This window comes from Thamnophis elegans, chromosome 13 (genome assembly GCF_009769535.1).
Source record: "Thamnophis elegans isolate rThaEle1 chromosome 13, rThaEle1.pri, whole genome shotgun sequence".
Lineage (NCBI taxonomy): Eukaryota > Metazoa > Chordata > Lepidosauria > Squamata > Colubridae > Thamnophis > Thamnophis elegans.
In genome coordinates this window covers 50,504,808-50,522,413 of record NC_045553.1, presented here as the reverse complement: position 1 = coordinate 50,522,413, position 17,606 = coordinate 50,504,808, and the positions used below count along the sequence as shown (strand labels likewise).

General features: G+C 45.9%; 1 protein-coding gene across 1 annotated transcript in view; it reads right to left on the bottom strand.

The window, feature by feature from the left end:
* Window positions 1–17,606, bottom strand: part of DSCAML1 (DS cell adhesion molecule like 1) — a 106,342-nt gene that overhangs the window by 12,329 nt on the left and 76,407 nt on the right. The window contains 9 exon segments of the mRNA XM_032229618.1: window positions 489–644; window positions 4,897–5,043; window positions 6,410–6,650; window positions 9,428–9,498; window positions 10,374–10,541; window positions 14,511–14,639; window positions 15,578–15,644; window positions 15,646–15,675; window positions 16,361–16,560. Of these exon segments, the coding sequence (XP_032085509.1) occupies window positions 489–644; window positions 4,897–5,043; window positions 6,410–6,650; window positions 9,428–9,498; window positions 10,374–10,541; window positions 14,511–14,639; window positions 15,578–15,644; window positions 15,646–15,675; window positions 16,361–16,560 (1,209 nt within the window).

Genomic DNA, 17,606 nt, shown 5'->3' with positions numbered 1-17,606 from the left:
GCCAGCATGTGCTCCAGAGGGTCTTTTCTGGTCCTTCAATGGGTTGCTTTCCCCATATGGAGAATGTAGGTCTCTGTACTGCCTGCTCCTTCCAAACTCTTTGGCCTTCTGGCTTCTCGAGGGCCTCCAACACTCAGCAGCCCCTGACTCTGTCCTGTGCTCCAAAAGACACCCTGTCTCCTCCCAGGAGGGAGGCCATAGGTCCAGGCCCAGGAACTGCAGCGAGCCAGGCTGCCCTGGGATGGTAGAAAAGGCCACATAACTGGGTTAAGTGGGGTGAAAAATTCTTGTTGCCCCAACTCCAGAGCGAGGGAGGGAGAAAAAGAGGAAGTCCCAAGCACCCCAGAGAGGGCCGTAGCAAAGCAGAATCATCCACACCCCAAAAAGAACAGCTGTCCCCCATACAGATGCTGTGGGAGAGCTCTTCACAGGCAAGGAATGGATGCCCCCCACCCACCCCCACTCCACCCAGCTTCATAGGCACTCACTGTCTTCCTTGGTCTGGATGTGGAGGACGTTGCTGCGGACTCCGTCACCTGCCTGGGTATAGGCCAGGACTTGCACGCTGTAGTTGGTGAACTTCTCCATGCCCCGCAGCTCTGCTCGCTCCCGAGTGGTGGTGACATTCTGCATCTCCCCCCATTCTGTTCAGGAAGCAAGAACACCCCGTGCAGAGGCAGGCAAGGCTCCGGCTACCTCTGCAGCCTCCTGACTCAGCCTGCCGTGGCTCGGTTTGCCCAGCAAGCCTCCAGGACAGATGTGGGAAAAGCAGCCTGGGGATCTGGCTAGCAGCTGCCCCAAGGCCCACAAATGGGCCAGAGCAGTCACGGTCTCTCCGGCATGTGGACAAAGCCAGAACCCAGGCAGTGTCCCTGCAACCCCTGTCATGGGGATGCCGCCCTGCTGTCTTCAGCTTGCTTCCCTCCCCCCCCCCCCCGCCCCAAGGACACAAGGCTTAGCGTGGGAAGGTCCCCGAAAACGGTGGAGGAAGCCTTTCAAGGGCCAGCCACATTCTGTAGAAGAAGGCACACACTCATTCCTGCAGGCTCTCTCTCGCACACACAAAGAATTGTTGCTACAGCATAAAAGGCCCCCTAATAATCCAGCCCACAGAATCCCCCCAAATACTAAGTCTGCATTGCACGTTGGAGCAAAGAAAGAAGAAGCTGCTCTCAAGTTTTTTGACCCCTTTTGTGAGCCTCATTTACCTGTATGACACCCCCCCACACACACACACACCCCTCACAGCCACTGTTCTCTAGAAACAAAATATAATTGACTACCTGTACTGTTTACTACACTATATCATATCAGGTAAAACAGTAATAAATTTCAATATTTATGTAAAGATGGAGGTCACCTCAGAAACTTACTGTGCCTCCATAATAATATGGCCTGGCCTGAGGGACCCCTGTGGCCCCTATAGAGAACTACCGGCCACTTAGACCTCCCCCTGCACATCCCAGGACCTCCTGCCCAGAGCCCAATTCACTTGCCAGAAACTCCACTGGGAGGGGGGGGGTCCTGGGGCTCAGAAAGGGAATTTGCTCCCTCGGCCACAGTCCAAGTGGCTGGTTCTGTTCTGTGACTAAAAAGCTGTTTGATTATTTTCTTCTAATTTCCATGTATTTTGGTGTGCTGAAAACAAATAAAATATTGAAAAAACTCCTAGACGTCATGATTTGCCACAACATGCAAAATTGTCTTCAAATTTATCAATGTTTTTAAAAAAATTGGTATTTTTTATATTATGGGTTTTTAACAAAATTTAAAGTCCAAATTACTATTAATTAATTCACATAAGTGCATTTAAGATATAAAATGCCAAAAAACCCTTAAAGGGTTTGTCCGAGTTATGTAAAAAATATAGCACTGTAAATCTGATGGTCAGCAATATATACATGAGCTAAGCAAGTTTTAAGTCTGTGCTTCTAATGGTAGAAGGGATTAATCTTTCCTGAAGAATCCAGTGGGAGGGAGACACAGGACAGATAGCAGCATCTCCAGTCAGTGCAGGGAGCGTGGCCAGCACTGTGACGTCTCGTGTACAGACACAGAGCTGCTCTCTCCTGCATGCCACACTTGTGCACGAATCATCATCAGGTTCTTGGTTCTAGGCTGTTCACACTTTTTCATCGCAATTCATGTTAGCTCGTCATTCTTCAACCATTATGTTATGGCTCCGTGAAAGTGTATTAATTCGACAGACGGTTTCTGTTTCATCTGTGGTGAATATACAGTGTTGAAGCAACAACAGAATATTACTGTCAGCTTCTGTCTTGCTGTTGCTTCAGCTGCCATGAAACGGGGAGGGAGGGCTGGTATTTGGGAGGGGTTAATTGATGTGCTGGAGGAGTCTTCTAGGATGTTCGAGATGCTCGGATGGCGCATGCGTGAGAGCTTCCCGCGTAGATTAACGGCCTCGACATTCCATCTTCGTGATGCCTGTTTGAAGTTATCTCACACCTGACACTTGAAGGACTTATGATTGGCCTGGAGCTATGATCCTAAGGGGTGGGGAATGGACTATTCTATATATCAATCGCTTTCGCGCCTAATTAAGTAGACTTTGCTTCGCAACTGCTTGCTTACCATTTATAATTAGTAAAAGTACTTTGGATTTCCAATCCATGGAGTCTCCTAGTCTTTCTTTCCTAATTATGTAATGGAGTGATGCTGACAATTACAGACTTTGTGAAAAAAGTATACTTTGCATACTTTGGACTAAAAATTGGAGATCAAGATAAAGTTTGGGCGCCTCATAAAGTGTGCAAACGGTGTGTTGAGGACATCCAAAGCTGGTTCAAGGGTAAGAAAAAATCTTTCCGTTATGGGATTCCTATGGTATGGCGAGAGCAAAAGAACCATAGTGATGACTGTTACTTTTGCTCATGCGATGTGAAACGGTTTAATTCCAAATGGAAGCATTCCATTTCATACCCCAATCTTCACTCAGCAATTCGTCCCATCCCCCATGGCACAGATATACCAGTACCCAAGCCCCCTGCTACCTTGGAAGAGATACCTAGCTCCGATGAAAGTGAAGTCATACCTGAACCAGATGACGAATAAAGTGCTGACTTTGAAGATGATACAAGACCAAAATTGTTTTCTCAGGAGGAGTTGAATGATTTGGTAAGAGACTCGAATCTTCCCAAAGATGCCGCTGAGTTACTCGGATCAAGGCTGAAAAACAGGAATTTATTGTTGCCAGGAGTGTCATCTTCATGGTTCAGACATCGTGAAAAGGAGTTTGTTCCTTACTTTGCCCAGGAAGTCAAGTTGGTTTATTGCATCGAAGTTGAAAGTCTGATGGGTCAATTTAAAATCCAATGATTCAGAGCAATGGCGTCTTTTTATAGATTCTTCAAAAAGAAGTCTCAAACGGTTTTTACACTTCCATACCTGTAGGTCATTCCGTACACTTGAAGGAAACCTATGAGAACTTGGAATTGGTTCTTCGTAAACTTAAATATGAAGACCATGGTTGGCAAGTGTGTGGAGACTTGAAGGTATTGTGCATGCTGCTCGGGCAACAAGCTGGGTATACCAAATACCCTTGTTTTCTGTGTCTATGGGACAGTCGAGACCGACAAAATCACTGGACCAAGAAGAGTTGGCAGGCGAGGGTGCTAACAGTTGGTGAAAAAAATGTCCTCCGAGAAACTTTGGTACTTTCCCATAAAGTTCCTCTACCACCTCTCCACATAAAATTGGGATTGATGAGCAATTCGTAAAATCACTTCCAAGAGATGGAGAATGCTTCAAATATTTGGTCACCAAGTTTCCATGCCTGTCGGAGGCAAAATTGAAGGAAGGTGTGTTCGTCGGACCAGACATTAGAAGGCTTATAGTTGATCAAGAGTTTATCAATACCATGACGTATCCTCAAAAAGAAGGGTGGATTGCATTTAAAGAAGTCGCACAGAAATTTTTAGGCAGTAACAAAGATCCTCACTACAAAAAGATCGTCGGAATAATGCTGAAAGCATTTCAAGCTTTAGGTTGTCTGATGAGTTTGAAAGTGCATTTCCCCCAGTCCCACCTTGACTACTTTCCTGAAAATTTGGGAGCTGTGAGTGAGGAACAAGGTGAAGAAAGACATTAAAGAGATGGAAAGGAGATACCAGGGAAAGTGGAGCATTACAATGATGGCAGACTACTGTTGGATGCTTCAGAGAGATATTCCAGATGCTACTCACAAGCGTAAATGCACCAAGAGGAGCCTCACAAGGAAGAAGAATCAAGTTTAGTGTGTGTGGGTGAGCTCATTTCAGTTCAAAAAAGGATTTTCATGAAAATATTGTAATAAAACTTTAATTTTATAAGTCTATTTCCATTTATTTTGAGGTACTGCCTTATTTAACATAGTTACCTAAATTGTCAGGAAACGTGATGTCCTATGACAAAATGGAGGTCGTTTTCGGATTCAGCACACCAAAAAACATAAAGATTACATGGAATAACCAAAACAGCTTTCGAAAAATTTTTTTTTTGCAGACCTGTATTTGCTTGCCCTGAGCGGGAGACAGGTTCAAAGAGCATTGCAGTCTGCAGGAATCCCTGATGAAGTGCACTGGGGCCATGGTGCCAAACACAGCCAGAGCCAGCTACTGGAACAAGACAAACAATTGCAAGAGGTTCCCAAAGGAGAGTGGAGCTGAATTCCCTCGTCTTGCAGTGGTGTGAGAGCCGCTGAGTGACAGGCAGCACCAGCTTGGCCTCCAGGATCCAGCTGGAGGGTAGGAAGAACGTCATTTCTGACATGAGCCATCTGAAGATCTGATGTGTTGGTGGAGGAAAAACAGCCTTCTGCCCTCTAGACATGATGCTACACTAAATTCAATTAGTGAAAGTGAAATAAACGAGGCAATGAGCACATTGCTCCCAACTCACCACCGTCCATGAAGAGAGACCAGAAGATGACACGGTAGCCCTTCAAGATGCCATTGAGGGTGCTCCGAGGGGGTTCGGACCACGAGATGACGGCCACATCGGAGGTGATGGACAAGGCCCTCACGTTTTCAGGGGGCTGGCTGGGAACTGAACAGGGAAACGCATTAAAAGGGAGGCCCCTAGCTGCAACAGCACCTTGGCTGTTCCTTCAAACAGGTGGGCAGATTAATTTGCCAGTCCACCCATGCTCCCCAGAGTCCCAGGATGAGGTGCCTGCCGTGGCATTTTCCGCTAGACCCACAAGGAGGCTGTGCAGTTGCTTGAAGGAAGAAAGACTTAGCGAGTGGTTGGGATAGAGGTAATGAGAACCCGTTGCCCCCAAAGAGAGATCTCTAATTTTTATGAGCATTTAAATGACGATATATCATCCTAATGATCCACTCGGAAAAGGATGATTGTTTCAGTTTATTTACATGTAAAGCCGAATGCATGGTGTAATTAGGGGCCGGTGTTATAAACGAATAGAGTCCATTTGAAGAAAATGAAGGTAATATAATTATGGGAAATAACACTATTGCTAAAACAGGGGCCCTTGAATACCCCAGGAGGAGTGCTAATCTAGGCAGGAAATGATCCTGCTTTGACAGGCTAATGAGGACCTTAATTAAGTATGAAAAACTGCTGAACCAACGAGGAAGAAACTTTGGTTTTGTTTTCCGAGAGCTGAGCTCTCCCCCATGGAAACCTGTGGAAAATCCCCAGAGGAAACCGGGCCACTGCAGGCAGAGCAGGGCTGCTCCTTGGCAAGGCCAGCTGCTGCACCCGGCACAAGGAGCTGTGAGTGGAGAGCTCTGGAGGCGGGGTGGGGGGCAGCTGCACAAGGGAGCCCTGGAGAGACTCAATGTCTCTACCTTCGCCAGTCCAGACTGGGGATGCTGAAGGATGGCAGACTTCAGGCACTCATCAGAGCGGCATTCGAGGAAGGCCCAGGATGCCCCTGGGGTCAAGAGGAGCACAGGGCACCCATAATCAGCAAAATCAGATGGGCAGCTTGTGTGCAGGAGGCCCTTTCACCCCCAGATGTCACACTAGAGAGGAGGCATTCCAGGCCAGGAATCTCATTCTGTGCCAATCTTGAAAAGGGATGCGAAGGCTCTCGCTCTGTCCCACTCACACGCTTGTCCTAATGGTGACCACCACAGAATGGTGACTACCATTTATTTTACCTCCCATAGAGAAATTGCCACCTTTTTGCAGGCACCTGAAACCCCAAAATGCCTGGCGCACAATAAAACCCAACTGGGGAGCCCACATGCTTCTCCTAACCGTGATCTCTGCCTCTGAGGATGAAACACATACATCCGCTTACGTGTGGAAAACAGAAACAGAAACAGCAACCTTTGGAAAGATAGTAGCAGCTTTGGGTAGAGGGGCACCATCTTGCAGGAAAGCCTTTCTGGGCTGAAATAAAATGCAACAGCTGCTGAACACCAAGCAATTGACATTGACATACCATCCTCCAGCGTGGTAGCATTGATTTCACTTGACGATGGGCCGGTGCCTGCCCGGTTGAAGGCCTGCACCACCACACCATACTGGGCAAATTTCTTCAGGTTGTCAAGGGTGTAGACTTCACTGTCCCCTGTGGCCTTCATCTCCACAATGCTGTATTGCCCGCTGCTTCCTGGGCTGTTCTCCCGATAGCCGATCTGGTAGCCTCGGATAACCCCGTTCTGGAGTTCTTTCTTTGGGGCCTACGAGATAGGCATGTCAAGAAGAGAGTAAAAATAGGGGAGGGTGTCCAGGGAAGAGCCAGAGCCTGGCAGCAGGCAGGGTCAGGGTGAGAGAGGGGAATAACTCCCCTACCCAACCCCCTAAAGGTTAACTGCCTACATCCCCACCCCAGGTTCAACAGACAGATGCGCAGGCTTGTTTGAATGGGCCAAGAGTCTACCAGCCTTCAATGTAGCCTGCCCTCCTTATATTAACATGCTCTGGATCCCAGCTGGCAATGGAGAAAGGCAGAAGAGTTGGTCTTCCTATTGGTACCATCAATAAAGATGGACCCAGCGGAAAAAGTGGGCGGGTGGAAGCCACCTCCGGCACTCTGCCAGCACCTTGGGAAGGAAGACCCCCACCGAGAAGGCTGGCTGGCACTCTTGTTTTTACCTTCCTCTTAAGATAAGAGTGCCAGCTCCTTGCAGGCCAAGAAGGAAGCCACTGCCTCAAGTATTTAACCCAGTCGTTCAACTGAAGGACTTTCGGCAAATAAAGTTAACTCCTCAGCATTTAAAAAAAATATTTTTTTAAAAAAAACGTATTTATTTATTTTCAAAATAAGCACTCAGAGTTACTGGGAATTGGGCACTGGAAGTCAGGTGGCATATAAATTTAATAAATTATTATTATGGTTGGTCACACAGTCAGCCAGATGTTTAGACTGGATTTGGCATTTTTTCCTACTGAGTCCTCCCAAGAACCCGGGGTAGGCAGATGTTGTTTGAGGGTGTTCAAGAGTTTCCCAACCTTTCTGGCTGTGCGGACTGGCAGTGGAATGGGAGAGGGGATGGTTCCATGCGAACCGTGGGCAAGCATGCTCACACAGCTCCATTTGTATGCACAAGGGGCACACACACACCCCGCCTCTCACATCAATGGACCGTGCATGCATGTGCTTACCTGCTGCTCACGCAAATGAGGACGTGCGACATGCACGCTCGCCCAACACTTACGGAGCCGGATTCCAAACGGCTGAAGGCCCGGTAGTGGGCCGCAGCCCGGGGTTGGGGTCCCCTGTGTTAAAAGTTAGGGTTAGGGAAGCTGCCTTTGCAATTGATTGGTGTGGATTTTGTCAATGCCAGTGGTGTCCAAATGGTGCTCGGGATATTTTGGGATGACACCTAAGGCGTATATTGGTGCTTTGCTTTCTTTTGCCAGTTGTTTTCCTTCTATTTGTAGGTCTTTAAGTTTTGTGATTTTCTCCGGTTCTTTCTCTTCTCTTCTGCTGTCTCTAGGTACCGCCATGTCCCCTACCCAAACTTTTCTGTTTTCTTCTCAGTAATTCTAAAGTTTGCATTGTTTTGTAGCAGATGCTTGTCTGTTTGAATTTTAAAGTCCCAGACCACTATTTTCATGTTTTATTACTTTGTCTATTTTGTGATCCCACCAGTTCTTGCTTGCAGACAAATGGCATTTCTTGCAGATCTTGTAATATTGGTAGTGTGCCATGCCATTGTTTGCGCTCAGGCTGCACGATCCCTTTGCAGCAGCTAACTAGATGGTCCAGTTTCTTCGGCTCCTTTGCAGAGGCACCATTTCCTGTCTGTTGTGCTCATCTCAATTCTGGCTGCTGTGCATTTGTTCTTAAGGCTTAGTCTCGGGCAGCCAGAATTATCTCCTCTGACTCTTCCTTCAACTGTCCTCTTCTTAGCCATTGCCAGTAATAAGCCATTTTCTTATTATTACATGCTTTGCCTGCCAGTTTTTTTAAAGTAGCGGCCATGTAACTTTTCCAGTCTTCCATTTGGTCCATTACAGACCAGCCTGGTCTCTCCAGTGCTTGCTGAGCCTTCCCGGTGTACTCGATTCACTGCATCTTCTTCACTGTCCTTCAGAGATCCTTCCAGTGCCCTTTTTACTTGCAACATTCCATGCCCACTTATTTTCCTTGGTAAGTAAAGTCTGTCAACCCCTAATGTGTGAACGAAGGGCATGCTTCCTTGCCATTGTTTTTCTGGCCTTCCTATCCAGGGCCTTTAGTTCTGCTTGAGTCCAGTCTACTATTCCAGCTGTGAAACGGGGATTCTGTTTCAGGTGATGTTTTTCCTTACAGCTTCAGCTCATCCACGTAAAGGAGGTGGGAGAGTCTGGCAGAGGTTTTTGATGTTTGATATCCATGGCCTAATTTGTTCAGTATTGTTCAAAGAGGAACCAGTGCAATGACAAATAATATTTGGTCCTAATGAATCTCCTTGAAAGATTCCTCTCTTGATATTAACTTCTCCCAGTCTATCATAATTGACCAGCAACCCTGTCTTCCATTGTGCCATCGATCTCTGCACAAAGCTTCTGATGTTTCTACTGACTGTTATTATTTCCAGGCATTTGATTATCCAATCACGTGCCAAGGAGCCGAATGCCTTCTTGTAAGTGCTCTTCAGTTCAGAAGGACAGAAACGGAGGCTCTGTACTGACCCCCACGAATTTTAGCACATGACAAGCCAGCAACAAAGGCTGGTGGGGCTAAATACTAGAGCCACGGGGTCTCCCACACATTGCCCCCCTCTGGGATGCATCACCATTTCACCGCTCCCTGATTGCCTCGGGTGTCAGAGGCCCAGAGCTTCAAAACAGGAGCAGGGACAGGGCCACCCTTCTCAAACATATTTCAAGGGGAAAGGACAAGAGCACCTTCTATTCCACATCAGCCAACGGACCATGCCTGGTCATGAGCTGTTATCTTCGTAGTTCAAATAAATAAGAATCCCCACTGATCCCAGCCCTCATTCAAGCATGGAACATGCATACTTGCCTTCCAGGTGACCTGGATGCTTTGGGATGTCATTGGCTGCAAGGTGACATCCAGTGGGGGACCATCAGGAGCTGAAAGAGTGGAAGTCACATTACATGTTGCACAGACAAATTCTTTCTTTGTTCCCAGTTCTTGAAAGGTATCAAAAAGAAGCGCCTGAATGTAATGCGTTTCTGACAGTGGCTTTCCATGCCCGTGGCTGATGCCTTTGAAATGCCAAGGGAACCAGGCCCAGTGGAAGGGGATTAGGCATCTGTTTTACAAGCTTCAGAGGTGGCACCAGTTGCTATAGCTTGCTGGGAAGGGGTTAGGGTGGAGAGAGAAAGGCTGATAGTGAAGACAGCAAGCGACAGAGCAACTATAAAACTCACAAAGTTCTTCAGCTTAAAGGGTAAACCTCCGATAATGCTATAAATTACACTGAAAAATAATTATTCTGTGGCATTTTAGAAGACAGACATGTTTATTTTGATACGAGGCATTTCATCAGATAAATTCCACTCAACCAATGTTTTCCTTGTGCAACATACTAAAGGACAGATTAGCCCAGCTGGCCCACCGCTCAGCTCAAGAAGCGAGCTTCCTGACCGGACCAACCCAAGAAAACAAGCAAATGGCTTTTGCCCCAAGGAACAAGGACTTCTGCCAATCTGGTAAGGACATGTGCACTCACACACACATTGTTGCCACAGACACTTAAGCACACACACACACACACACACACACACACACACAAAAACACAAATATTGTCTATGGAGCTGAGACTTTTAGGCGAAAAAGACTCTTGGGCAAAAAAAAAGGATGGGGGCAAAGAAGAAAAGGGGTCTTAAACACAGACAATTGTGTGTTCTCAACCTTCCTGACTTCCTCTTTCTCACACTTTGCCCATCGCCCAATTTTTTTCATAAATTATCTTGTGGCTACAGCCCTGAGGCAGATGGGCACCTGCTTCCTCCGTGCTGATGGTCAGATCCTTGCTCGGCTCACTGCGGCCAATCTTGTTGAATGAAAACATGCGGATGCTGTATACAGAGGCTGGGTGAAGGTCAACGATATTGGCCTGGTTAATGGAGGGAGAGATGTTCCGGGTGGATTGCTTGAAGTCCCAGGAATCTGGAAATAAACAGAATGGCTGAGAGATTGTTGATCCAGGGTTCTAAACACAGCTGCGTGTCATAAATACTTTGAAACCAAAAATAATTGGAAAGATGGGGAAGGATGTCAAGAAGCTTCACTTTTTCATTTCATTTTTCATTTTCATTGAGCTTTTTGCTCACACCTCTAAAATTATATGCTCCTCAGAGGCTGGAGGTTAAGATAGAGTAACAAGTCAGCCAAAGTAGTTGCACAGAAAAGTTAAGTAATATCAACCAATAAATAATAAATGTATTTATAAATAAATAACAAATATCCATGGCTATCAAACATCAAAAACCTCTGCCAGGCTCTCCCACCTCCTTTACATGGATGAGCTGAAGCTGTAAGGAAAACATCACCTGAAACAGAATCCCTGCTCAGCAATGTCCATATATACCACCACGAAACTGCAGTGGAATTTGGAATGCTTACCATCAAACGGGGGGAAATCTATAAGGCCCTATGAAAATAAAATCAAGAATTTGGATGAAGACTACAAATATCTGGGTATACTTCAAGCTGACAACATCAGCCACACTGAAGTTCAGAAGAAGGTTAAATACAAATAACATCGTTACAGTGAAGAACATCTTAAAGGGCAAACTCAGTGGAGGAAATACTATCAAGGCAATTAACATCTGGGTAATTCCTGTTATTAGAAACGCAGCTGGAATAGTAGACTGGACTCAAGCAGAACTAAAGGCCTTGGATAGAAAGGCCAGAAAAACAATGGCAAGGAAGCATGCCCTTCGTTCACACATTAGGGGTTGACAGACTTTACTTACCAAGGAAAATAAGTGGGCATGGAATGTTGCAAGTAAAAAGGGCACTGGAAGGATCTCTGAAGGACAGTGAAGAAGATGCAGTGAAACGAGTATATCGGGAAGGCTTAGCAAGTACTGGAGAGACCAGACTGGCCTGCAAGAAAGACCAAATGAAGAATAGAAAAGGGGCATGGAAAGACAAGGCATTGTGTGGCCGCTACATTAAAGACATATTAGGCAAAACAGGCAACAACAAGACGTGGCTATGGCTAAGAGCAGGGAAGTTGAAGGAAGACACAGAGGGGCTGATTCTGGCTATACAAGCCTTACGCACAAATGCATATCAGGCCACAGGCAAGAGGTAGCCTATGAAAAGAAGCTGGAGAAACAGTGGACCACTTGGTTAGTTGATGCAAGAAGATTGCACAGACTGACTACAAGCAATGACATGGCAAAATAGCAACACTCATACATTGGAAGATTTGCAAGTGATGCCCCTGTGCCTATAAACAGGAACTGGTGGTAATGGAATAAAGCAGTAGACAAATAAAGTAATAGAGGTTTAGAGGTTTAGAGGTTTAGAGGTTTATTGGGATTTATATGCCGCCCTTTTCCCTGAGGGGACTCAGGGCGGCTTACAACCACAGGGGAGGGGAAGTAGAAGTAGCTTCTTCATTTTAATAGAAAATGAAGAAGCTAAAGTGCTCTGGAACCTAGAATTCAAACAGACAGGCATCTGACACACAACACGCCAGACTTAACCGTTGTCCACAAGAAGGACAAAAGCCATCTGAATACTGGATGTGACAGTACCTGGAGATAGCGGAATAAAAGAGAAAGAACTGGGAAGATAGCAACATATGAAGGCCTGTAAATAGAAATGGAATAACTGTGGCAAACAAGAGCAAAGGTGGTATCAATAGGCCTTGGGTGCAATCCCAAAACAACTTGAACACCAGGGGTATTGACAAATTCACCATAAGTCCATTGCAGGAGGCAGCTTTTCTTGGAACAGCTGACATCCTGTGATGATATCTGTAACACCATCAAACTCCGGCCTGTCCCAGATCCTTGCGAAAGACCCGATAGGTGGATAGAAAATGCCAAATCAAATCTGAACATCTGGCTGACTGTGCAAAGAATGGTAAATAAATAACAAACTAGGTTTTTGATGTAAAGGTAAAGGTTTCCCTGTCCAATCGTGTCTGGCTCTGGGACATGGTGCTCACCTGTTTCTTGGCTGAGGAAATCAGGGTTGTCCAAAGACATTGTTCGTGGCTATGTGGCCGGCATGGCTATACACCAAACATGCACAGAACTCCCATCAAAGTGGTACTTATTAATCTCCTTGCATTTGCATGCTTTTGAACTGCTAGGTGAGCAGGAATGGGGAGGTCGCCCCATTGCATGCACGGACTATCAGCTTTCCAGCTGACAAGCTCAGCATCTTTAACCACTGAGCCATCGTGCCCCCCTTTTTCAACATGGAAGAAACAAGAAAAAAGGAAATGATCAATCCACTAATGGGAGAAGATGCCAAGGAAGTGACGGATAACAGGGAGAAAATGGAACTGCCTAATCCATGTTTGCCTCTGCCCTACCTATCAAAAGCAGTACAGTAGATGGCAGAGTAGGAATACAAGTCAGAATAAGCAAGAAAATGGGAAGACATCCCCTGTGCAGTATGGATGAGTTCGGCCAAATTGATTGCATCCCAAAGTTCTGAAGAAACTGGCAGAAATTATCTCGGAACCACTGAACAAAATCTTTTCAAGCTCCTGAAGAACCAAGGAACTGCCAGAGGAATGGAAAAGAGCTCATGGGATTCCAACCTTCAAAAAGGGGGAAAAAAACGTGAATCTGGGAAACTAGAGGCCAATCAACCTGACAATAATACCTGGGAAAATCTTGGAAAAAGATATTCAGTGGATCTGCAAAAACCTAGAAATGAGCAAAGTGATTACTAGAAGCCAATATGGGCTTGTTAAAAACAGATCGTGCCACGTAGTTATTGCCTCCTTTTACAAAGTGACTAAATTAGTGAATCAGGGAAATGCTATGGACATAGTTTACTTAGGCCAGTCAGGCATTTAACAACAACAACAACAACAACAACAATGTGGGATAGACAGCATCACCAGCACATGGATTCACAACAAGCTGAACAACTGTACTTGACACGGAGTCCTCAATGGAACTGCATCTACAAGGACCTGCAACGCCGGAGTGCCACTTCCTGCACCCAAATCCCTTTTCTTCCTGGCACTGCGTTTTGCAGCATCGTTTGAGGCCAATGAAACCGACATTCTATTCAAGTTGAATTTCTCCCATTTTCTCAGAACAGGTTGTCCTCGACCTATGACCACAATTGAGCTCAGAATTTCTATTGCTAAGTGAAGCATCTATTAAGTGAGTTTTGCCTCATTTTACAACTTTCCTTGCCAGAGTTATTAAGTGAATCATTACAGTTGTTAAGTTAGTAACATGGTTGTTAAATGAATCTGATGTCAACTCCCAGCGTTGTTTAGTAAGAGAGTGGGGGGGAGTGCATTCCACACATACTGAAGGCTGGTCGGATCTCAGGTTACTGCAGCCGGCTTGGGAGGGAATGTGATTTATGACACAGACTGAGGGGAGGGAAGGAAGAGGGATAAAGTTCAGCTATAAATCAGACAAAGCTTAGACTTGACTGAGAAAAGATCTTGCCTGTAAAGCTCCCAATAAATGACTAGCTTTGTATTGAAACTTGACTCAATACTCATGAATCAATTAGGGCATTTTTAGGAAACTTTACATCTGCCCTCCCCATTGACTTTGCGTCACAAAAGGTGATCGTGTGACCCCAGGACACTGCAACTGTTGTAAATACATGCCAGTTGCACTTGAATTTTTTAAAATATATATATTTTTTTTATTTTTAAAACTAACAAAAACAAAACAACACATATAAAAAGCTTTCCTCAATTTCATCATTTGAATTTTGATCAGATGACTGCAATGGTCAAAAGTGTGAAAACCTTTTTTTCAGTGCCATTGTGACTTGGAATGGTCACTAAATGAATTGTTGAAAGTCGAGGATGACCTGTAGTAATAAATAACTTTTTAAAGAAAAGAGCATGAATCTTAAGTAAGGTGTTTCCCAATTCCTGTTTCCACTCAGAACGTCATTAGTTCTGCTCACCAGACTTATTCTTGTACTCAATGTCGAAGCCTGTGATGATGCTGTTGCCATCAAACCTCTGAGTCCACCGTAAGTTCATACTCCGGGCTTTCACTTCTCGGATCTCCAGTTCTGGAGGGTCCGGTGGCTCTGCGGAGGGACAGGAGGGCAGCAGTAAGAAATAGGAAATGCCACCCTCCCCCCACACCATGCACAGCGTACACGCGTACACCAGACCACCAGCCTCCAACCCAGAAAATGCAACAGTTGGAAAAATTAAGGGTAGAGGTGCTGAGAAAGACTTCCACATTCAGTAGGTTTTCTTGAAAATGCAGGTTAAAAAAAGGTTAGCATATTGAACAATATATCAGAGAGTGAATAAACTGAAATTGCATATCCAGCCAATTGCATAAAATATAAAAGCTGAGAGGAAGATAAAGACTGTTTTGCTAGGTCCCCTGCATGCCAGGTGGTGGCCGGAGGATGGCCGGGACCATTGCTAAGCGCAATTCCAAAGAGTCGGGTGTGGGTCGCTGAACTCCATTTCCATGGCAGCTCAGTGCAAGCAGGGAAATTGGCCTTGCCTCAGAAGCCCCTGCCCAGCTCTCCCAAGAGACCATGCAGAACCCACCCAGAAATGATGGGGGACCAGCAGCTCCCCATCTTCCAAAATCTGGGCATTGTTGGCGGTGTGTGTGTGTGTGTGTGTGTGTGTGTGAGGAAGCACCCTTCCATCTCCACTTTACATGTGGATTCCTTGAGAACATCTAGGTGCAGATAGAGGGGTAAAATTTAGCTTAAAAGTTCTCAACAGGGAATCAGATGTAATATTTTAATTATTTTAAATCCATGTTCATATCATGCTTTCCTCTGGAAATTGTCCATGAAAAAATAGAAAACGAGCAGAGTTCCTTAAGTTTTTATTGCTAATAGCAGCTTTACTAAAATGTGGTCAGTGTTCTGCACCCCTCAAAGCTCCCTTGTCATAAACTGGGGATTAACCCAGCAGAAGCTATGCGCCAAGGCCCCCAGCAGTCTCTGAAAGGCACCACTGCATACGTGCATACACACCCAACAAAGGCCAATACCTTGTACAGTAAGTTGAATAAGTCCTCGGTCTTCCCCATAGGAGTTGATCGCATGGCAGGAAAAAAAAAACAGAGTCTCCTCGTTCAGCAGGCTTGAGCTGTGGAAAAGGCAACATCGGCTCAAATCTCAATGCCTTTCCCTGAAAGGTCTCTGGACAAAGCCACAAGTTGAGAGAAAATTTTTACAAGATGTTCTATAGATGGCATTTAGATCCTAAGAAGTTGGCTTCTATGTATCCGAATTTACAACCCAAATGCTGGAGATGTGGTTCTCTCGATGCTACATATTTCCACATATGGTGGACTTGCCAAAAGGTTAAGGCATTTTGGATAAAAATATGGTGGATTATGCAAAATGTTCTCAAAAAAAGGATAAAGTTTACTCCTCAGTTATTTTTGTTAGGTATAATTACCGACTGTACAGCGGTAGAGACTAACTTGATTTTGCACCTAATAACGGCAGCAAGACTGTTGGTGGCGCAATACTGGAAGAAGGAAGACTTGCCTACAATTCAAGAATGGACATTGAAAGTCACAAATTTAGCCGAGATGGCTAAAATATCAGCATATCTTAAGAACCAATCAAATGAGAGATATAAATGGACAAAGCCGCAAGTTGGGAGATTTCAGCACCAAAGGAAAGTTGCACCCCTGCTGCACCCATGGGTGCCCCACATCTCCAGGCTGGCTTTTTTCTCCCCTGCCACAAAATGCTCACGGATCCCAGCATGTTAACGGCCCAGCTGCAGCAGCCCTGCCCACCCCCATATCCCCACATCTTACTTTGAGGGTCGAGATGACCTCGTCGCTATTATCCTTCGTAGCGATGGCGTATCGGACGTTTCGGTCAGGATCAATCACGGTGTCTCCTTTCTCCCAACGGATGATAATGGGGCGCTCACCACGAGCTGTGCAATTCAGCTCTTTAGCCTGGCCCTTGATGGCGATGGTGGTGTTGGGGTGGGAGGTGATCATAGCTGGGACTGCCAAGAGGAGAGGAGAAGCAGGCTGTGGTTGGCAAGAGAAGTCTGTTAAAGTCTCTGTTGCTTGTCATGTTACCTTCCGAATCAGAACATCCGGGCAGGGGGAGGCAATAATAATACCTGAGAAGGACTCAGGTTGTTATTTTTGCATTACAGTGTAACTCCTTCAAAGGGGAAGAAGCTCAATGAGAACCAACCTGAGCCCTGCAGCTGGAAACTTAAAGATCTGGAGATTTGCAGCAAGCTCCTGCATTTGGGAGGATCACACTCCACAAAGCTCCTGACAGCCTCCTCTCACTGTGCGGAAAGCATCCTGATTCGCACACAGAGCGCCTTTGGGGCGTCCCTTTTGTTGAAGAGCTCCATGTTTGGATGTTTATCCACCCTTGCAACTCAGAGCTTAATCTGATGAGCAAAAAATCTTCTATGTCACCCACAGAGCTTTGTGGGTCACAAAGGCAGCCATGCTGAAGGCTTAAGTTCACCAGATCGGCTGCACTAGAGAGCACCGAGAAAGATCGGCCACTTTGCGCTAATCGGGGGACTCCTCTTTGGAGGGATTATCCTGCTTTTTCTCTTCCAAGTGTTACACAAGGAAGCGAACGCAAATATGGAAGATGAACAGTAGCATTATAACAGTGGGATAGGAGGCCTATAAATCTGGGGTGGGTTCACTTGCACACTGCTAGCTTCACGCACGTGCGTGCCGTGCATGCTCAGTTGACTGAAAATTGTTCTGCGCATGCACAGAAACATGCCGGTGATGACAGAAGAGACCAAGGAACCGGTTCGAGGTGCGGCCAGGCTGGGTCACTACCAGTTCTGTGGCCCAGGACAAATCACCATTACCGGTTTGACCGAACCGGATCGAACTGGGAGCAACACACCTCTGATATAAATGTAATAAATAAATGTAATAAACTAGCGCTTAAAGGAAAATCAGTCAAGAACTCTTGCTACTCAGGCACCCTCTCCCCTTGCCTTTCGTCCCCCAGAGGTCAGTCGGAGGGGAAACTGGTCCAGGAAAGACAGACAAGGGGGAATCC